We start from the raw sequence: 22079 nt of genomic DNA on the forward strand, positions 1-22079 counted from the left end.
TGCCCAGGGAAGAAGCCACAAAACCAGATCTGGCATCTGGATCCAGCTGGACAAGGGCCACTCCTCGACCCGAGCATCCCCAGGTGCGCGGAGCAGACGGATGGCCGCTCCTTTGGCCCAAGCAAGACCAGGCCCTAGCGCTTCCCCGCACCCCGGCCTGGCCGAATTCGGGTTCGGCACCTGAAATTCGGCAACTTTTGCCACCGGATTTGACGGGCACAACTGCTCTGGCGCTGGGGTGGGGATCCAGGGAGCCTGGATTTTTCTGCCCGCGGTTTGTCGTGGGGGGGTGTGTGTCTATGTGCTGAATAAACCCGTCGGTGGGGCTTTGCGGTGAGGCGCGGCGGGGCGGGGAGCCCGCGGGAGACACTGCGGTTCTCACAGGCGTTCTCCTCGCTGCGCGACCCCTCGCCCCCAACCACCGCACCCCTCCGCAGGGTCCGGATGCCAGGAGCAAGCGGCCCGTGTGTGTGTGTGTGTGTGTGTGTGTGTGTGTCCCCGCGGGTGCCCGCGGGCCACCCCGGCTGCGGCGGCCGAGCCCCCGGCCGCCCTGAGGCAGCGCTGAGGGAGCGCCGCGGGGCGGGAAGGACGCGGGGGGGGGGGAATGCTCTGCCCGCCCCCCGCCCGCCCCCGCCCCCTGGCGGCGGGGCCCGGCGCCGCCCCCTCCCCGCGCCCTGACAGACAGCTCCGGCGGCGCGCTCGGCCGGGGAGGCGGCGATGCGATGCGGCGCCGCCGCCGCCATCCCGGCGCAGCCCGCGGCGTGCCCTGCCTGCCGGCAGCCCGCGGCCGCCCCTAGCCGCGCTGCGGGCGGAGGGGAAGCGGCAGGGGCAGGGGCGGCGGCGGCTTCTCCTTCCCGGCGCCCCGCATGAGGAGAGGCGTTAAATAGCGCCAGCGCCGCGGCGGCCGCCGCCACTGCCCGCTCGGTGGCGGCGGAAACATGGCGAGCGACTCCCCGGCGCGGAGCCTGGACGAGATCGACCTCTCGGCGCTGCGGGTGAGGCGCGGCTCGGGGCCCCGGGGGGGATGCGGGAGCGGCCCACCCCCCCCATCCATCCGTCCGTCTGTCCGTCCATCCATCCATCCATCCATCCCGGGGAGGAGGGGGGGGGCGCGGGGGCCGTGTGTGTGCATGCGTGGATGTATGTGTATGTGCACGCATGTAAATACCGAGATACAACCGTGTGCGTGCCTGTAGCCGTGTGTACGCATGTGTGTATGTATATATCTATAGATCATCCCTCTCTGCTGCGTGCCTGCGCGCAGGTCCCCCGGCGCGGCCGCGCAGGTGTGTGCACACACGCACGCCCCAGCCCCTGCGCGCCCCTGCCCGCGGCGGGGCCGCGGCTGCCCGGCCCCTCCGGGGACCCCGGGCATCGCCCCGGGCCGCCCCCCCCTGCAGCCGGGACCGCGGCGGGGCCCCCCCCGAGCCCCGCGTGTGGGCGCTCGCACGCCCCTGCGGCACGGACGGACGGACGGACGGATGGGGACCGCCGAGCCGGGGGCTGCTCGCCAGGCCCCGCTTTTCCACACCGGCACGGACCCCGCGGCGTTTGCATGCCCCTCCCGCCGTGCCCCTTCGCTCCGTCTCCTCCTCACCCCCCTTGGAAATGAAGCTCATCATGTACCCTTGAAATGTCGGGCTCCTCAAACGTGTCAGCCTCTGCGTGGGCTGGGGCCTGACGTCCCCCCCCGGTCTATTTTTCTTGTAACTTTCTTCCTTTTTCCCCCCCTTTCTTCATCCTTTTGGTCGTAAGGAACAGCTAGTTGGTACGGAGCGTGGGGAGGCATTTAGAGAAGCAGCATTTATTGGGGAGGCAACAGCGAGGCTGCTTCTCTCAACCTGCTGGCATAGATAAATAAATAAAATTAAGCAGAATCCGCTGAAGACTTGCACAAGTGTATTTTTAGAGATATTATTTGCTTCAGTGCAAAAAAAAAAAAAAAGAGAAAGAAGTCTATCTTTATTCACTTGCCCTACTTTCTTCCTGGTGAGTTTCTGGTTGATTAATAGTGTAAATGATTGCTCAGCAATACACCCTGTAGACGAGATTGGAGCGGGGGAACCATCCAGCTTAAAAACAGACCTGGAGCTCTTGTTTCCCCTGCTAGCTGGAAGGTGCCTTGGGAGAGAGGGTGCTGAAGCTGGTGGAGTTAATCCAGGAAAGCAGCATCATTTGTGGGGGGGAGGCCTCTCCTTCTCCCCACCGCCTGAAAATAAGATTTCTTTTTTTTTTTTAACATCTGCATTAGGAAGTTCATTTGAACTAGGGCAATATTTCTTTTTAAAACAGTATCCACACATGCTTAGTTGTTTGTTTTTTTTTTTTTTTTTTTTTTCTGTGTTTGTGGCTTTTTAATAGCAATGCACACCAGATACAGTCAGCGTTTTGTTTTCGCTTTAGGAGGAAATGTATATTCCCTCCATCCCCCTGAGACCCACCACCAGCGCCTGGTCTGTGAGCGGAGCGGTGCTGGATGTTTCAGGGTAACTGGAGACAAGGGGACCTGAAACCCCGACCGATGGGGGGGTGGGAGTGCAAAGCCGCATCCCCCTGCCCAGCCGTGTCCCCCTGCCCAGCAGTGGCTGCTCCGGCAGGACCCCGGGGACTGCAGGGGGGCTCCTGCCGCTTGGGCCTCTGCCCATTCTCAAGGGGAGAGACCTGCTACGGCGCTTTCCTGTAAATGATGAGAGATGTGTTGGTTTGTAAGTGAGACGGGAATAGGAGCTTAATTTGCCAAGGAATAGATCTTCTTCTAAACTAAGCTCTTTTAGCACTTAGAATAATTGTTAAAGGTCATAAATTCAGCAGATAGGGCAAGAAGCGTGAATCATTCCACGGGGTCTGAATCAGAAATCAATAGTAAATTTGCTGCCTGAGCACAAAGCATGGCAGGGAGGAGTAATTCCCCAAGCCTTGCAAAATTTCATTTATTAGAAAAGAAGTGTCACATTGCTGCGGGTTTGTAGATGAGTCTGGATGGAGGAGCCATTGCTCTTGTGCCTACGTGTTTGAAGGGGTGAGGGATGGCTGTGTGAAACGCTGGGAGCAGGTAGTGACTCAAAATCTGGCAGAGGGGATGATTTGTTCCCAGCAGTGGGGAAAGGAAACGCTTGGGCCGCTTATCTCCAAGTTTGAGTCACCGAAATGTTCCAGGAGGCTGGGTTTTATGAACAAGAAGCAAATGCATATATAAAAGGTGGACCTTTGACTGCCGGTTTGCCCTGTCCTTTGCTTTGGCTTCCCTACTTCTGTCACAAGGGAGGAAGGTGGATTTGCAGGACGAGAGCGTGCTGTCGAAGGCTGCGCACGGCTTGGCACAAGCAGAACCCTGCACACCGTCATGCATTTCAGCTTGCCTCTGCCCGCTAGCTTACAGGGAAGGATTTGTAGAGCCGGGCTGAAAGGTAACATAGGAGGTAGCAGGCGCTTCTGGTTTTGCCACACTAGAGTTTATCTTGGCCACGCAGTTGAGCTCCACCGCAGCAGTGCATCTGCTTGACGTGCTGGCGGCTGGGCCAGGAACAAAGCACTGAATTCTGATTAAAATGCACGGCCTGGTGCATCGAGTAAGCACACTTCGGGCTCTCTCCTGCCTTCTTTGCGACGTGTTTCTATCCATCATTGTGCACCGTGCTCATTGCCATGGTACCCAAGTGTCCCCGTGTTGGTGCAGAGGGCAGGGTCAAGCCTTCAACCTCAGAAGGATTCTTAAAATGGAGATCTTCTGGTGGTGGTGCTGGTAATGAGTATTGTTAATGTTGCAGAAAACTGTAATTTAAAATGATGAGGCCATTGAACAGGTAGTGCTGCATATTATACTGACAAGGGGATAAGATAAACTACATTATAATGTTCTTTTGTATGGGTTGGGAGATATTTTTGCTAGTCCACTCAGCATGTTTAATAGCCGACTGACCTGGCAGTGCTATTAGCAGAATAATGATTAACACAGGGATTTGCACAGGCTGTTGACAGGCGTGTTTGAGAAGCAGATTTTTGCAATAAAAGGAGAATGAGCATGAGGAGGGATGCAGTGGGCTATGCTCTCTGGTGGTAAATGCACAGCTGAATCCAATAGGAGAGCAAGCAGAAAGATGGGGCTGGGTTTTGGGGTTTTTTCCACCCTTTTTTTTTTTTTTTTTTTTTTTTTTGTCTCAGCAAATGCAAGAGCTTGTCATCTCTTGCTGAAGGCAGTGGCCTTGATCCTTCTAAAATATTCAGGTCAATAGCTTTTCCTCTGCTGCATCCATCTGCAGGGACGGGCCTCTGGCTGATGTACCGGCGATGGCAGTGGGCTCTTCTGCAGTAGCTGCCACAGCTGGAGGCATTTGGGACGCTTTGCAAGGTGTGTGGGAGGTGATAAAAGCTCTCTGGGAGGAAAACCGTTCTCGGGGAGCTGATAACACCCGGGGTGGGACCGGCTTGGGGCAAGGAGCCCCCCTGCTCACAGCTGCTCCTTGTCTGCTTGGCGAGGGGCTCGCTCTGGGCTCGGGTCCCAGCTGAAGGCTGGGGGCTTGAAAGGCTCACCTGGGTTGTAGGGCTTGGCTAAGGGCTTCCTGCAAGCCTGGGAATTTAGAAAGAGCCTTTTTTGGGGAAGGAGTAATTGTTTCCTTCTTGTACCTGGATGTTGCTTTTGTTTTGAACTCATTAACAAAACCCAAGCTTTTGTTATTTACTTTCGCAAAGTGCTGACTCTGCACTCTCTGGAAACTGGATCCTAAAATCGTTAGTTGTTTTAGAAATGCCTGGCCTTTAATGCTCAGGCTTGGAGAGGAGACGGCACAGAATTAAGGAGCCAGTGGGTATTAGCTGTTGCTGGGAAGAATTGGATGAAACCCAAAAATGTCACTACTCTTCCTTTAGCTTTGCTTTGTAGAGAAGTGAAGTTTCGGTGGCCATTTGTTTGCATTAGTTGATCATTGTCATTGAAGATAAAAGCTCTCATATTAAAAAAAAAAAAGAAAAACCCAAACCAAATAAACATACTGGCTTTGTCCTGTTTCCAGAACTTCATCAGTTTATGGCATATTTCAGCATCATTAAAGATTTAGGAGAAGTTCTAATGGGGGATAAGCACTGCAAGCTACCACTCAGGAGCATTATCCTGGCAAAGTTATGTTATGTTTCTTCTTCCAGCACCTTTTAAAAAACTCTGTAGCTCGACAGAATTTGGGCAGCTTTTGCAAAGGTCACCTTCTTCCTAAATAGAAAGAGGAACAAATTTGACTAGAGATGACTTCTGGAGATTAAAAAAAGACATGAAAAGCTTATTTATTTGTGCTGTGTTTTACATAATATGCTACCATGCAAAATTTGGGATGTATCTTCAATAAATGTATATATATAGCTGCAGTTCCTGAGGACGGACGCTGTTGGGGGTCTTCCATCAGGGACTTCATCTGTCCTCTTCTGGTGTGATTCAGTGCATGTGTAAGCTATGGACCGTGGCTGTGTCCATGTACTTTGTATATTTTTGAGCCTTTTTTTTCTTAACCATAAAACCTTGGCAGCACAATACTGGTCTCTGAATCATCCCAAAGGGATGACAATGTCCAACTCTAAGCCTTTTTTTTTTTCTGCATCTCTCTTCCATTCCTTGAGCCAGGAGTGCTGATAGTGGTGCAAACACTTATCTTCTACATGTGCATGTGTATTCTTGTGTGTGTGCTCATGAAAAGTTACAACAGAAACAAGGCTGTCTTCTGTCTAATCTTTCTGCGTGGTTTATTTTTTTCTTTTTTTCACCTTTTGGAGTTGTGCAGCCCAGGTGCTGCTCTTCTGCAGTTCTCCACGTCTCCTTCAGCGCTGGTGCTGTGGTTGTTCTTCCTCATCTTTGGACTTCTTCCACAAGGTGTTTATGGCGCTTTTAAAGGCATGGAGAGTCTCTCTGTTCTCAGTAGTGTTCCTGTGCTGGTCAGCTGTAAGAATTACTAATTTGGAGTGAATTTGTAGCGAAACATGTGCTTGAACAGGTTGATGTTGGAGCACAGGCGTTTTGTGGAATTGAGGTTTGAAGTGATTAAGTATTTGATTGGTGTGTATATTTAAAATAAAGCATCTGAATTTTAATCCATGCAAGAAGTAGTTAGAGGAGGCTTTTATCCTTGCTACGTGAAGGTAGTTTTTATCTGCCAGGCTCTAGTTAATGTAGTGGTACAGTTTGCACGGGGTGAGGCGGGAAATGGTTTCCATTTGATCTGTATGTAAATCTCCAGAAATGAATTACTCGGCTAAGGAAGAGGTGTCCTTGGAAGTCATCATTCACGTGGGGCCAGGTCACACGAAAGCTGCTGTCACCTCCTGGGCTCGGGCTCCGAGCTGCTCTCCGCAAACCCTTGCCTGACTCCTTCTAATGCACCCCCAGTCACTTTGCAAGGGTAATTATAGACATCAGCGGGAGTTCTCTGCCTCTGACCTGCAGACCAAGGACGGAGTATTGATCCCTGTCTCATTTCTTCATGCCTCAAATATAAATGGGGAGAATCCTGTTAGATTTCCCATGCTTCCCCCGGTAAAAAGTTACAAACAGGCAGAAGGGTGCATGGTGTGGAGGAACAGCATCGGTAAAAGCTGTCGTGCCTTGGGGTGGGGCAGATGGTGTTGAGGGTTCAAGACCTACCTCCTGAAGGCAGCTTCTCACCCAGGGTACCCGGGCAGGATACGTGCCATTTCCCCTCTTGCTGCCAGCTGCAAAGAGACCAGGAGCGTTGCGGGGTGATGCACAGACCCACGGCAGAGCTGTGCTGGGAGCTGGCACCGCTCCTCCTCCGGGGCTTTGGCTGGCTCTTCCTCCCCGCTGACAGCAGTTTTGGCCCTGGCTGCTCTGTGGGTGCCCTGCTCACCTGCGGGAAGCGTGGAACCTCCATCACACGAGGTTTGCTTTTGCTGATGCTCAGGCTTCTTCTTCGTTACCTTTCACACAGCCATTAAAGCAAGCTGCGGGTCGAAAACTACTAGCCTCGGTCATTGATAGCTCCATTAAATGAGAGGTTGTATTTCCCACTTATAAAGCCAGCAGGTTTGATTTCCTTCCCCCCCCCAGCCCCTCCTCCTGTCCCCTTTTGTTGCTTTGAACTGTGGCTGCACATTGAAACCGATGGGCTGTCTGCTCTGGGCTCAGGAAAACAATTTATGTAAGCAAGATTTGATGTTCTTCATGTAAATCGCTTATGATTTCTAAAGGAGGATTGTCTAACGAACACGGTCCCTGGGAAACTGAGACTCCCCCTCTCTCGGCGTTCCCCCTCCGCGGTGGTTTCAAGATGAGCTCTGCGAGGGCCAAGCATACCCCTCCCGCAGAGGGACGAGGATGCTCGGCACACAGGGCCCAGCCCTGGGGTGCTCCTGCACTGGCTTGTTAGTGAAAGGAGAGGAAAGCCACCAAGGTTGGGAAACACTGATAAGAAGTTTAGTTGGAACTCAGTTATATCTCTCTGCACGCCTGATTTTATTTTGTAATGGCAAATCAGAAAACCTTCCTCCCCTTTGATCAAGCATGTTGCTTTTCCACGTTAATTTTCTGCGGTGCTTGCCAGAAGTTCAAGGTGGTGTGTTGGTAGCAAATGATGGATGATTGTAATCAGGCGGGCAGCACTGGAGTATCCAGATACGCCTGGCGTTGCTGAGAACCGATGTTTCCTCCTTCCATCGTAGGTGAGCAAACAGCGTGTGCTGCCCCGAGCTCGGCTGCCGAGTTACCCCGCGTGCAGCAGAAGGCATGCACTTTGCTCTGCTGCAGATAACCAACTCTCCTCTGCTGCAGAAACCCTATTAGATATTAATGGCTTTGTGCAAACACCACCCTCTTGCCTGTAAGTGAGACCTGAGCGGTTCGCATGGCCCCGTCCTTCCTACATACACACTCAGGCTGAAAACAGCCGTGGCCTCTGGCGAGCGCAGTAGCTGCTTAGTTTGTGCAGCGGGCTGTGAACAGTGAGTTGCCCTTCTGAGTAAAGCCTTAGCAATCTGAGTTTAACATCCTCTTGGTTTTAAGCGCTGTCGCTGCAGCGAGGGTGGGTGGATGTGTGTCTGTTCTTGTGAGTGCACGTGTGGTTTCCAGCTTCGCAGTACGTGAAACCTTTTGTTACAGTTTTTGCTTGCTTCCTCCGGCAATGGTATTTCAGAGTGCAAAATGAAATAACTTGTTTCGCTCTCCTGAAAGCAACGCTTCTGAGAAGCCAAGGATATTGCATAGGATGCGTATTCCTTTAGAAACTAACAAAGAATCAAAAATTTAATTTAGGTGGCTGACACTTTCCCCCGCTTTTAAAAATTCTCTTTGCTCCTAATTTTGAAACTCAGCAGGAAAAAGCCTCCTGCCAGCTGAGTCATGTGTTTAGTGCATGACAGAAGTGGCTGTTTGGGACCGTGCCCTTAATCTGCTGGATGGAGACTTTAGGATGCATTGGAGGCGGTAGAGCCTTTGCCGAGGAAGAGATCGCACAGCTTGAATCTAATAAAATGTGTCTAATAACGGCTGTAGCATGCTAGAGAAATACAAGAGATCAAAGCTTCGGAGGCATTTATTTTCATAATTTGTGGGTCAGATCCCTGCAGGACTAATTGGGTGCTGTTTGATGTCCAGGCAGCAGTAGAAATCTCCCTGTAAATCGGAATATATTTGCCTCTTCCTTTCTCTTTTGTACACAAGCATAAAAGCTTGGTATGATTTTGAGATAAACTGGCAAAGGCGAAGGTACAGATCTTCTCCCTACCTCGCTGCCATCTTTCTTAGATGTATTAACACGATGGGCCATATAGCTGATACAGCGACCAAAACAACTGCATTTACCCAGTAGCTGGTGGTCCTTCTAATGTTGGTGCTCCAGAAGCACTAAACCTGCAGGTTATTGCCTACTGCGCTTCTGCTCCCCAAAGCATGAACCGAGATGAAACCAGAGAAGGAGTTTTGATGGTGCAGTTCGTAGGACCTCTCTGGTTGTGGCTCACTAGTCGTGATACCCAGGTGGTATCTCAGCTTTGCAGGTGGTCACCCCCGAAACACAGCAAGTCAGGAATGCTGTCTGCTTTGTGGGGGCACTTACAAAGTTCTTTTATATATATATATATATATATATATATATATATATATATATAAAAATAAAAAATATAAAATATATAAATATATATAAAAGAAATATATATAAAATATAAATGTAAAAGATATATGTATATATAATATAAATATATATTTATATATATAAAAAAATAAGTGTGGATCTAACTGTTCCCTCCTGAGTGGATTAGGACAGCATGGTGGGCTAGTGTGCCTGTGAATGGCACAGCCTGTGTCCTTGTACCTGGCACATAGACCTTCTTCAAAACACAGGCCAAAATTTTCCAAGCTACCCACCTAAATGGGAGATGCTGAATTAGGCATAGACCTGTTCTCGCATGTGAAACCTGGCTGGAAAGGAAGGGACAGTGTCCTTAAACTTGGTTTTTGTGTTGTATCCTCCCACTAAATACTCACGGTAGGTGCTCATGGGGGGCTTCTCTTGTGTGTCTGCGGATGCCACCATTTTGGGAGGAAAGAAAGATGGGTGTGCAAAGAAATTGTGTTCCTGGAGCAACACCAGAGGCCGAGGCAACAAAATTAAAAGGGCTTTAAATGCATTTTCTGGCTATGCAGACAGGCTGTCTTCACTGCAATAAATCTTCAGCCTTTACGTATTGATTAGCTTCAGTAAATAGTGTGATGACTCTGCTCTTCCCATTGCTATTCTGTGGGGATTGGTGTGTTAGTATGGCTGAAGAGGCTGTAATAGCTAAATGGGATTCCAGTAGTGAGAGCGGTTTACAAATGCTCTCCAAAGTGAACCTCGCAGCCAGTGTGACTGTGTTTGACTGCTATAAATATAAACAGAAAGTGTTCCACTGGTGACCGGGCTGGTAATGGCCGTGTTTTCTAATGGGAAAAACCATGTTCCCCAAGCCAGGCGCCCTGCAGTGACTGTGCCCTGCCCTGGCAGGGATGCTGTCTTCTCCTGGTTCACCGGTTGGGGAGCTGTGATGGGTACGTTGTGTGTGGGGTGAGTGAAGGGAGCAGGAATGATGGGGAGAGGCTGGCGTCACGTTGAAATGTGGGGCTGCTTGGCTAGAAAATGGAAATGGCTGAAAATGCCTCCTTTTCTACCCGCCCTGCTGATGGCTTGTAATAGTTTCTTCAGTATTCATGTGTAGCTGGGCATAGTTCAAAGTGATTTTGTTTGTTGGGCTTTGCCGTGGCTCTTGGGGGCAATGATGTGGTGTGGCAGCCTGGAGGAGGTTGTGTATGAGCACTGGGCAAGCCCCAGATCCTTGGAAAATCATCACGGTAAAGTATGAACAGAGCAGGAAGGTGGCAGGGGCAGCAGCTTGTTATCCCTGTGGAGCAGCACTGGGAGGAGGGATGGAGAGCTGCTTTAGATATTAGATGCCATAGCTGAAAACCCATCCAGAAGACATCCCACTGGCATGCCCAGGTTTTGTGACAACCTGTAACTATACTGTGGTGGAAAAGCTCTTCCAGAGGCAGTTTGGGCCATGAAGTGAAATCCCAGGTTGCTCCGGAGACAGTGGATGGAAAGATAGGATGGAGCAGATGTAAAATTTGCATAACAATATACCTTTAATTCAACCTGAAGGAAATAATTGAAGACTAGTTGTCGCTTATGATGGTGACCTCTGCCAAGATGACTCACGCTGCAATATAATATGAGTCACTTGTTAATGATGGCCTGTTAAGAAGAAAGTGCCAAATCCCCGTAACTTCTTCATTGTGTGATATAAAAGCCAGGATGAAGAAGGGTGTTCAGGATATTGTTGCCTAAAAATAGCTGATACTTAAGAGCACTGAAGCACCTTTACTTGGCTCTGGGGGACTCTAGCATGAAAAGGCAAAGGCCCTGAGCAGGAATACTACTTCTTTGGCCTCGGTTTGAGAGAGCCACACGACACACTTTGTACCTCTCCTCCCCAGCCTTCTGTGTTGACGTGATGTTGCCCAAGGGTGGGGACCCTGATAGCTTTCCTTCCTGCCAGACAGCTCCACTGGCCCGAGGGCAAGTGCCTGTTCATGGGAGGGAGGTGGGTAAGTGGTGAGTTTTGCAGCGAGCATGGAAAGCTGTGGCCAACTTTGCAACGGCTGCCCGGCAAGGGCTTAGCACGAGGAGTGAGGTCTTGGGAGCAGCCTGGCTCCCGGGGGGAAGCAGGAAGGTGGGAACAAGATCCTCCATGGCAATGCCCCTGGGGTGCCACTGATGGGGAGCCCTGGGCTGGAGACCTGCAGATGGGGGGCTGGGGGAGAGAGAGGCGAAGAGCTAACAGTCTGGCCATGTCGTCCCCTGCAGTGAGGGCTTTGCCAGGCACAACCTCTCTGTGAACTCCTCGCCTCTGACATCTGCCAAATGGGTGCAGGATGAGAAGTTTTTATGGCTGTAAGGAACCTGTGCTGCTCCTGCAGCAATTGGCTTGAGCACTCACTTGTTAATCATCTGCTAGCCATCTTAAATGCTTCCTTGTATTGAATGAGCGTTTTTCCTCCATAAATGAGGTTTTGCAATCCACAGAAGAAAGCGAGAGCCTGGTGTGAAGGTGCTTGTGACCAGGGGCAGGAGCTCACCAAGATGCGATAGGTGGACCAGCTCCTGGGCTCAGCCTGGGGGTCGGTGCCCCAGGCACGCTCTTCCCTGCCCTTCCACGTAGCAGGGGGGCGAGAGGAAGGTACGGCAGTGGAGCACCGTGCTCCTGGGAAAGGGTTTCTGACTTGTCAAAAGCCTGATGATTTTGTCTGTGGTCATGAAATCCTGTGAAGTCCTGACACCAGGAGTTGACTTGAGAGGGGGGTATTTTTTCCTAGATGTCATAATTGTAGAGAAGCATGGAAATAAGGCCTTCCTAAAAGGTCATAATCCAGAGGGCAAATAGAAGACTCCAAGTAGTTTATTGAAAATTCAGAAGAATAAATGATGATAAATGTGAGGCCTTGCTTTCTGTCTTCCCAGAGTGATGCACCACAACAGCCAGAGATCCCTGGGCTGCTTCTGCCATGCTTTCATTTTTTGGGTGAGAAGCTGTCTAATTCCACCGTCCCACACTGCTGCCACGTGCTTCAAGGTGTATCTTGCCCTCTGGACCTTGCCTGTTAGCAGTCCAGACCGGACCACCAGGTCCTGCTGCCTTACGCAGCACCGGTGTGGTCCTCAAGGAGACAGGAGGGTGGTGGTGAAGGGCTATGGAGGAAGGTTGAGGCTTGAGGAGATGAGAAGGGGTGGACCTGAAGAAGGAAAGCTTTGCACCCAGATGTTGCTGTCAAGGCAATCTGAGGCGACCAAAGGACATTGAATGTATGAGTGGTTGCATTGCAGAAGATTGATGTGTGGTACCTTAGGAATAGATCTCTCTGAGGGATGGAGGAACATCTCTTCCTGAAAAGAAACAGCCAGCACAGTGGGACCCAAATCTTCTACACGTCTTCATTTTGTCTCGCTCCTTTGATAATTATCATCCTCTTTAGCAAGTTCCCACCATTAGCGTAGCGGTCCTGCTGCTGTGGCAGCTCTCGGGAGCTCTCATCGTGCCTCTCTCTTCAGCGCCAGAGGGGACCCACAGTAAGGAAGTTTTTTACTCTTTGGTAGAGCAAACCAGTGCTGGGTGTCAGCTCCTCCTGGGGTGATCTCCAGACTGGCCCTTAGACCTGGGGGTGCCCCGAGAGGACCATCGTTTCTTTGCCATGAGTGGAGTTGGGGTTGCTGAGGTGGGGTAGAGCACTACAGGCTGAAGGGTGGCTGGGCTGCCTCTCCATCATGTCTCACACGTGTTGAGGCCTGGGAAGGCCAAATGTCCTGTACATGGAGACCTGCGCTTCCAAGGTGTACCGGCTCCCATCCTCTGAGAAGCGGGTGGAGTAAAAGCATTATGCTTTTGAATAGGCAAAGCCTTTATCATGTGGTTCAAAGGGAGGGATGCCTTGTAGGTGGACAGACCATACCCTTCCGCCCCCCCCCCCCCCCCCCCCCCAACCCAAACACGAAGCTGTGTGGTTGACAAGGGAGATGTTGGCATAAGTTAAAAGCTGGAGTCGCTTTCTCAAGACCCTTTCACAATAAGTTGTGGTTTTGCTTTTGCTGGTTGATGTGACCTCTTCCGTGCTGTTGGTGTAAAGCAAAGTGCCTGCACAGAGGAAGCGTCCTCGAGAGAAGATGCAAGAGCCCTGCTCATTATCAGAAATGAGTAAAACTGCTCCAAGCTAATCTGGCTGCCTAAAAATAGAAGTGGTGGTAGGGGGAGGGACCGTCTTCTGTGTTCGTTTGCCCTTGATTTTCATGACATTTTGCTGCTCCATATTATGTGTCTTGTAGGGGAGACTGTGTGTCCTGGTCACACTGGAGCAATTCACGAGAGCACATGCTCGTGTCAAAATCCATCGGGAAGGAGGGCTGAGAAGCTTGTTCAGGGTTTAGCAGTTAACTTGCAAAGTGCCGTTATTCAGGTTTATTCCCTCATTCTCGTGTTCCTCGCAGGTTCGCAGCCTTTCCCAGGTCTGAAGAAGTGACATGACTGGCGGCGAGGCTGTGGGGTGGGATGGATCCCTGGTGCTGCGAGGTGGCGGGAGCAGGGGGCATCCGTCGTGTGTGCACCTTGCCAAAGAGAGTCATGCCTCAGTTGAGGGTTGCAGCATCTACTTTGCAGTTAAGGGGGGGAAAAAAAAAAAGAAAAAAATCACTTATGAGACTTAATTGCTGTGTTATTGTTATTCAGCATTTAAAACCCAAGTTTCATAACTGCCTTGTGATATCAGCATTTATATTCTTTGTGAGTATTATGCAAGCAGCTCACCTTGTGATCATGAAATACTGAAATGTGCTTTCTAATGCTCACCCTCTGTTTCTCAATGACTCCATAAAACCTCTTCTGCTTTCCATTAATTATGGAACAATAGGACATTTTTCTCTTTTCTTTTAAAAAGAGCTAATCCTTTTTTTTTTTTTCTTTTTCTTCAAGTTCTTGGGCCAGCTGCTCCTCTGAGACATTTCTGTTCCATGTAGCTAGACCAGAGTGGACATACCGTTGGTCCATCACTGCACTGTCTTTTGCCACTCGGGTTTATGGACCCATCTGGGAGCAAAGGTCTTGCTGTGTTGGAGCGGTCCCAGCTGGTGCAGTGGCTGTTGTTGGCACTGGTGCGGTTGATGTCTGTGTTTTGGGTTTGTGCTGGAAACAGTGTTGATAATACAGGGATGTTTTCGTTCCTGCTGAGCAGTGCTGACACAGAGTCAAGGCCTTTTCTGCTCCTCACCCCACCCCACCAGCGAGCAGCCTGGGGGCACAAGGAGCTGGGAGGGGACACGGTTGGGACAGCTGACCCCAACCCAAAGGGATGTTCCATGCCGTATGGCATCATGCTCAGCACATAAAGCTGGGGGAAGAAGGAGGAAGGGAGGGACGTTTGGAGTGATGGCGTTTGTCTTCCCAAGTAACCATTATGCATTATGGAGCTCTGCTTCCCTAGAGATGGCTGAACACCTACCTGCCCATGGGAAGTAGGGAACGAATTCCTTGCTCTGCTTTGCTTGCATGTGTGTGGCTTTTGCTTTACCTATTAAACTGTGTCTTTATCTCAACCCATGAGTTTTCTCACTTTTACTCTTCCAGTTCTCTCCCCCGTCCCACCAGGGGAGGGTGAGCAAGTGGCTGTGTGGGGCTTAGTTGCTGTCTGGGGTTAAACCACAACATGGGGTCTCTGGATGCTTTGCTGGAAGAATCTCATGTGATTTCCTTGACTTGTAGAGACCCAGAATTTAATCTCTTCTCTGAGTCTTCTCAAAAAGAAAGGAATTGTTGGATTTTTTTTTTTTCTTCCTTGCAGAGGGAAAGGATTAAAATTTCTCTCTAAGCACAGGTGTGGAGTGCAGTGCGGTTCAGTTTGCCTGAATACCCTGAAGAGGATGCGTCTCCAGGCTCCGTGGCCAGTGGTGCTTCTCCACTCTTTCATACTTCGCTTTACATACACATCCGGAGATTCGTAACTCTTTTCAGATGCTAATGAGGAGTGTATAGATAAGATCCCCTGTGAGGAAAGGAATGCTAGGATAGGCTCATAGCAGGGGAAATCAAGGTGAGGAGGGGTCAAGTGTCTTCTCTAGATTCACTTACAGGCGATGCGGCCCTGGCAGAGTTGGGAGGAGAAGTCAAACCCTCTGACCTCTTGTCCTGTGCTTTAGCCATTAAGCTACGCTCTCCTAAGATTAGATAATGTGGTTTTGGTGTCTGCAAGACTTGATGAGCAAATTCCTTTGAATAAATGCTTTTCTTGTATACTCGCCAACACAGAGTGAGACTGGGGACATGAGGGAAGGGAAATAACTTGCAGGTGTCAATTTTCAGGAGGGAAATCAGATGGGGAGATAATACCCAACAGGTTAGACTTCTTGGACGAACTCGGTGAGGATCACATCCTGCATCTCTGCTTTAGAGTAAGGGATGTGGGGAAGCCAAGGTGCGACTGTGCTGCTGGCAGCCTGCCATGGGTTTCAGTATTACTGAACAATCTGGATCTCTGGCAATGGTGAGACGTGGTGCTGGAGTTTGTTTGGGCCATGGGAGAGATGCTAAAGTTAACGGGGTTAACTTTATGTCTGAATGTTGGGGTTCTTGATGGGTCTGGTTACAGAACTCTGAATTTTCTCACAGTGTGGATTGTAGTAGCACGGTACTCGCTGTCACCCCGACCAAAAACTCCCATCTTGGCTTCAGGGCACTTGCAATCTGGGGAAACACTGATAGCTGAACTGGTTTCCCAGCGTAATGAAATACTCCTTTCCAATACGTCAGGTCTTCAGAGAAGGAAAGGATTACAAGGGCATCTTGGTCTTGTAGTAATTTGTCTTCCTCACCGTAGCCTGGGGCTGTAAGGTGGACGAGAGCTCAGCTGAGCACGCACCGCCATTGCTTACAATAAAACTGCTGCAGCTGCCCTCCCCTCTGACCAGAAGAGACGGTGATGGGCCAGCCGGGTCTGCTGGGGGGGTGAGGTGATGCTGGGTGCTGCAGACAGCTCTCTGAGGATTTAGGGTGGCCGGGCAGAGTTGGTTGTGCTATTCGTTTTACTTTCTGAGACAGTGTGTTGTTGCTGAAACTCTTGCATGGATTTGATTTCTGGTTATGAGCACCCTTATCTGTTTCTGTAGCCATTAGCTCTTTGTCTTGCCCACGTGGGAAGCTGTAAGTTACTTCATGCGATAAGGCTTCTCTTATCAGCTCTGACGTTTATTGTCTAGAATTCAAATTATTCTAGGAGCTATAAAAAAGGGGATGGAGCCTGAGAATTACAGCTGAGAAGTTGTGTTCCTCTTCCCTGTGCAGACCAGAGAGATGGAAATGGAAAGTATGAGTCTCTCCATGCATCAAACTGGGGCTGAGTTCTTGGTCATGCATCATGTCTAGAAAGAAGCACGTGTCCTGGTATTTCTTTTCCTTTCCTTCCTTACTTTGTGCAGCATCATCAAAACACTCCTTTTGGCCTTTTAAACTCATCAGCCTGCTTGTGAAATGTTCAGAAAAGCTTGGGCTGAGTTTGCATCACTGGCAGTGGGTTGCATCCTTTCGGAGCGGCTTTGATCTTGCTTACTCGTGCTGAGTAATTTACACTCCTCTCACACGAGCAGCAGCTTCAATGGATATGCCGCCCTCTGAGAGTCTGGCCCTTGCAAGCTCTCTCAGTTTCTCCTAATGGTAAGCATTTAAATGGTATTAAAGCTGCTTATCCGAGTCTCGTGCTTTTTTAGAGTCATTAACACCTCTGCAAAGAAAGTGTAAAACTCTAGTAAGTCAGCTGGTGGCACTTTGCAATGGTTTGAATGGTTACCCGGAATGCGGGGAACAGAGGGGGTTGAGGATGGGTGCTGGTGGCGACTGCAGTGCCCATGGGTGGGGAGCTGGTGCTCCCATGCACGGTGGGGATCGCCCTCGGGAGGGGGTGTTCTCCTTCGGCCGGGGGTCAGGGATCCCTTCTGGGTGTCAGATCTGGCACCTCAGGTTTATATTGGTGGATCTCCATCCCCCCGTGATTCCCCAGGGGTCCGAAATGCCCGTCTCGCCATGTTTGCTCTATGTAGTTTAATGGCACGTTTTAAGTGATGTTAGCAATTTTCTTTTAAAGGTTCTGTGCTATTCTGTTACCTTTACAAGGAGACATTGATGTTGAAGGGTGATCTCACCATCAAGTCATCCAAAACCAAATGAAGCCGGCTGTGTTGTTCACCTTGAACGTTGTCCTGTGCAGCAACAGTGCCACAACGGTTTGATCTTCCTCGTGGCCGCTGAGAGGTCCCACTCTTGCTCTCGTCCCTTGCTCTGTTGAGCCAGTTGAGCTCTACACTGAATAACGGGAAATTATCATGACTAACCTTATGCTGGTAGAAAAACTAATAGAGGTGAATAATAGCACAAGAAACATGGAAATCAACATTTTTCTCCTTGGAGGCTGTAGATGTAATCCACTTAATATTCTGTGGAACGCAAGATTAATTTTCTTCAGCATAATGTATGTGAGGGCTTTTCTTTTTGGTTTGCTGGCAGAGGCATTGCTGCATTGCTAAAGCTGAGGGCAGGGGATCGGGGGGAGGGGGGAAGATGCTGACCCAACTTCCAGAGGATTCAGGAACAGTGAAATCTGGCTAGAGAAGATTAAACTTCTCCCTCGCTGGCAGGACTTTCCTGCAAGAAGTGTGGCTGGGACTGGGTGTCTCGCACTGGGATGGCCCCTGTTGTGTTTGCTCATCAGGCTTTGCTGCGTGATAGGGTATCTTTCCACTCTCTGGATATCTAAAATATTGGTGAATAGATCTGATTTGCTTGGACTGTGTGCGGAGGCTCTCCTGGTGGGCTCCCAGCACCGAGCCGGCGTCTGCGGCGTATGGAAACCAGCTCCCGCCTTGCGCTTGTCCTCCTTCGCAGCATACCTTTGCCGTGATTTAGACTTGCAAAGCTTTGTAGAGGTTCCTTTAAAATAATAATAATAAATCAAAACCCCTGTTCTTTTTCTTTCACAGAATGGAAAGAATGCAGTGACTTGCCAAGCTTAAAGAGGAGTAGATACAGCAGAAATAAATAAATTGAGCCCATTTATTTTAAGTTGATTAATCTGATATGTTCATAGTTTTCTAAAATAAAATCTAGCCCTGGAGGGTTTAGCAAATCAAACAACAATAACGGCAATTAATTTAGAAGCAGTTACGAATGTTTCCCATCCCCTTTTCGCATCCCTACACCCACATGATTAATCTCACCACTTACGACTGTGGGCCAAATCCTGCTTGGGGACGTGCAGTTGTCTCTCTTTGGGTTGGAGAGGGTGGACCTGAGCTTCCTCCGCGCCCAGGCATGGGGAAGGACCGTGGGCAGGGGTGCCATGGGCAGCTGGCGGCTGCTGGGCTCCTGGGGCACCTTGTGCCTGCAGGAGGGCTTGGTCTGCTGCTGGGTGGGATTTCTCTGTTGAAAATCCGAGTGCTATGGACTTCTCCACCTCCTTTGTTTTCCCATTGTGTACTGGTCTTCAGCAGGCTGGTGGTCTGTGGTCTTACAGGGCTTACTTTGCTGCTGTGTGCATGGTGTGTTAATGTTTCCAGCCTGCTTGTGAGAGCTAATAAATAAAACCGGAGCTCTAGCAAGAGCGTTTTGCTAGGCAGAGGCCAGATAATGTCACAGCTGGCTCCAGGGACCGGAGCTAGCAGAGAGCTCCCAAGGCAGGAGGTGTCACAGGGCTGTAATTTGATGGGGAGCTCAACCGATCCTGTAAAGCAAAAGGCGGTGGTTGGATTTACGGGGCATCATGGTGACTTGCAAAGCAAAACCAGTGCATCTTCCTAGGATGCCTGTGTGAGAAAGGGCCCTCTGCTTTGTCTTGGCTGAAGTGCTATCGTAATGCATATATCAAATGAACTAAACTAAATAATCCTTGCCCCCCACGCCAAGTCTAGTAACTTGGGGCATTGGGATTTGAAATAAAAAGCATATTCCTGAATTTACAAGAGTGTTTCACAATGTAAGAAGCCACCAAGAAATACAGAAGTCTTGCTATGGGAAATACTTTACGACCTGGCAAAAAATTATTGCAAATCATTTCAGCGACTGTGGATTGGCTCTGACTTTCAGACCGTTTTTTTGGCATGCATCAGGCAGGAGCTTGCTTTTTGCTGCAGGACCTTGTTTCCCCCCCCAGTTTAAGTGAGCGTCTGTCAAGACCAAACCTTCAGACTCCCTGCCGAGTCTGGCATTACTCAAGGCAGCCTGTGAAATGTAGGAAAAAGGTGAGAAACCTTCCCTCCCCCTTCCCCACAACTTGTTAACTCTTGGGTGAGAAAGGTCTTTCCAGATACGCAACATGCACATTAACATGTATTTGATATTCTTTTAAATAATTTTGCTGCTTTGTCAAGACAATTCTATGAAAAAATGTGTTTATAATGCACAGTTTAGGGAGCTCGTTGAGTATAGTTGTGTTTTTTTACAGTCTACTGGCTGCATCTTGCAGAGTTCCGCAACTAGTTGAATGCTCAATAATTCGATGTAATTTGCTCCCTGTTTTGTCCTTTTTTGAAACTATTGCTATGGAGAGTTATCTGATCCTCTCCTGCTAACCAGCCCTTGCAGAACCAACCGTAAGGAGCTGATGAAGAGTGATGGGCAGAGGGTAAACTCTTTGAAAAGCGCTAAACCAGCAGATAACTGCATCTCCAGATGATGTGTGAAAATTGGACCGGTGTGAGAAACTCAACTGAATCCAGCAGGAAGGTGATATTTCTCCAGGCACGTATATAGGGACTCTGCCTGGTTTCCAACAGAATATTAAAAAGCAATGGCAATCACTTTAAACTGGGATGTGGTGATTTCTGATGGGCAAGGCTCTCCACCCACGTTGTCTCTCTTAAGGCCAACGCCTAACTCCGGCTCCTGCTCTGTCCAGATGGCATGGAGGGTTCCCAGCAGCTCCACAAGACCAAGCCCTCCCAAGTGCCATATCTTTGGCTGTACCGCTCATCTGCTGCTGCGGGGTGAACGTGAATGGTCACAGCTCTGGCCCGGAGGCCTTTGCAGCTCTCCCTTGGCTTTACGTCTCTCTGAGGCTCCTTGGCGTGCATGCGTACGTGCCCAGTCTGCGTGTTGGTTGTTGCACAGCTCCCTGTTGTTGAAGGCTGTAGTCTGTAGGTTGTTGGTGCTGCAATTACACAACCGTTTCACTCCTGTCAACTTTTCCCTGGTCAGCTCAGCCCACGTCCTCAACCGTAACTGAAAAACAGACATAGAGTTGCAAAACCATCCTACTTTTAAAAAGCAAAGGGTTTTAAGATTGCCTTGCTTTTTTTGCTCCTAAATGCATCTGTAAGTGAGGCGTTCTCCCATTTTAAGGCATTCCTCTGGCCACAACTCTCACTACAAGGAAGGAGCAAGGCTGTCTTGTCTTGCCAAAGGCAATCCCAGATGGCTGTCCTCAGCAGCCTCCTGTGAGGGCTGCAGAAGCTGGGATGTCCAGTCTGCAGTGACTTGGAGAGGTGCAGGCTGGCTTCTGAGCCGTCACCCCTGCAGACATCCACAGACCAAACCACAGATGTGGCCTGCTGTTGGAGACTGAAGCTCTGCCTGGATGTGAGAGAGGGCTCTCTGCTTTCGGTGTGAGCTTGGCAGCAACCTTGCTTTTCAAAGTGTGCCTCTAGGAGTGGTGTGTTAAGAGGCTGTAGTTCCCAAAACAGCTGCTTTGGTAAGTAATTAAACCAGCTCCCCTGAGACCCCATAAACCTTTGACAGCATTTACTAGTAGGTAGCAATTTCAGCTTGATGCAAACATTTGCTGGCCAAGGTGAAACTCTTTATTTCTCAGAGGGATGAGATCTAAACATTTAGGAATAATATCTTATTGGTCTGAAACTGCAGATAAGTGACTATCAGTGAGGAGAGCGTCCAGCTGCTGTGCTCTAATTGATGTCTGCATCCGAAGAAGTGTGGTACAATACTAGTAGTGACTTTAGATCTTCTGGGGACTATAGATATGATTTATAATTGGCACTGTAGCTTTTTAGAGACACTGAGCTTAGCCAAGCCTTTTATATATTGTCCTGTTGAAGTTGTGTGCTTAAATTAGGCATATGTTGAAGTGGCTGATTGTACTAAGGCTGCATTCATCTAACACGGCGTTGAAAACCTCAGGGTTCACTTAGCAGTAGTGCTTTTGCTGGTGCTTCTGGACTGATTGACTTCTAACTCTTCTAGATGAACAGTCTTCTGTGAACTGAAGGAGGGCTTATCATACAACTGCAAACAATTCGTGGAGTCCCTCCTGGGGATCTAGGGGATGTACTGTAGAGCTTTAAAAATGAGAGAGGATTGTCTGATTTGGAAGGAGTCCAACTTCAGAGGAAGAATAAGTAGAATTGTATTGTCTTAAGGGTTATCGAATATCTCAGTCAGCATCTTCTTACCATGGTGAGACTCATGGAGGCCAGATGTTGATCTTCATTAGCTTCAAGTCAAAACTCATTGCCTCTTGCTTGAGTGACATCAGGATGAGACGGAGTCACCTTGTTGCTAGTGATGCTTAGGTCAGGCTTTTGAAGGAATGGGGCCGAGGCTTGGACCCTTCTTGTATTGATTAGTGTAAGTGTGTAGTTTGTGGATGGCTTTTCCTTAGACTGGGCTGCTCCAGCATGCTCTGTTGGGGAAGGTTAGCTTTATGTGTGTCAGTGCAGTCATGGCTGTCCTCTCCCGGCATCGCTACTGCATCTGTGGGACCCACTGTCTGCAGTGGTACAAATGCATCATTTTGGTTTGGAAAATCTTTGTTTCCAGGTCTGTATGCATTCCTTACTGGCTTGGAGCTCCCATGTTTCATATCTGTGGAGGGTGTACAGAATGGCTGCTTTATCTATTGACATGGTAGGAAGGAGAAACTAGGTCAGAAGAACTCTGATTTTGTGTATGCAGGTGCTAGTCTGTGAGCAGGGAATCTGGAAGAGGTCAATATATTGTAGCTTCAGTGGCTTGGCCTCAGCAGGACCAAGTGGGACTGGACTGCGTATGTGCGTGGGTTTTTTTTACTTTTC

At 49.5% G+C, this 22079-nt stretch overlaps 1 protein-coding gene across 5 annotated transcripts in view; it reads left to right on the forward strand.

The window, feature by feature from the left end:
- The first annotated feature begins 780 nt into the window (after positions 1-780).
- The window catches only part of TNIK (TRAF2 and NCK interacting kinase), a 165490-nt gene continuing 144191 nt past the window's right edge, over positions 781-22079 (forward strand). For all 5 annotated transcript variants that reach the window (XM_082320395.1, XM_082320398.1, XM_082320399.1 and 2 more), the window contains exon 1: positions 781-995. In XM_082320395.1, coding sequence (XP_082176521.1) covers positions 939-995 — 57 coding nt within the window. In that variant the 5' untranslated portion in view covers positions 781-938. The remainder of the gene's footprint in view (positions 996-22079) is intronic.

This window comes from Platalea leucorodia, assembly GCF_965183815.1.
Source record: "Platalea leucorodia genome assembly, chromosome: 8".
NCBI classification, from domain to species: domain Eukaryota; kingdom Metazoa; phylum Chordata; class Aves; order Pelecaniformes; family Threskiornithidae; genus Platalea; species Platalea leucorodia.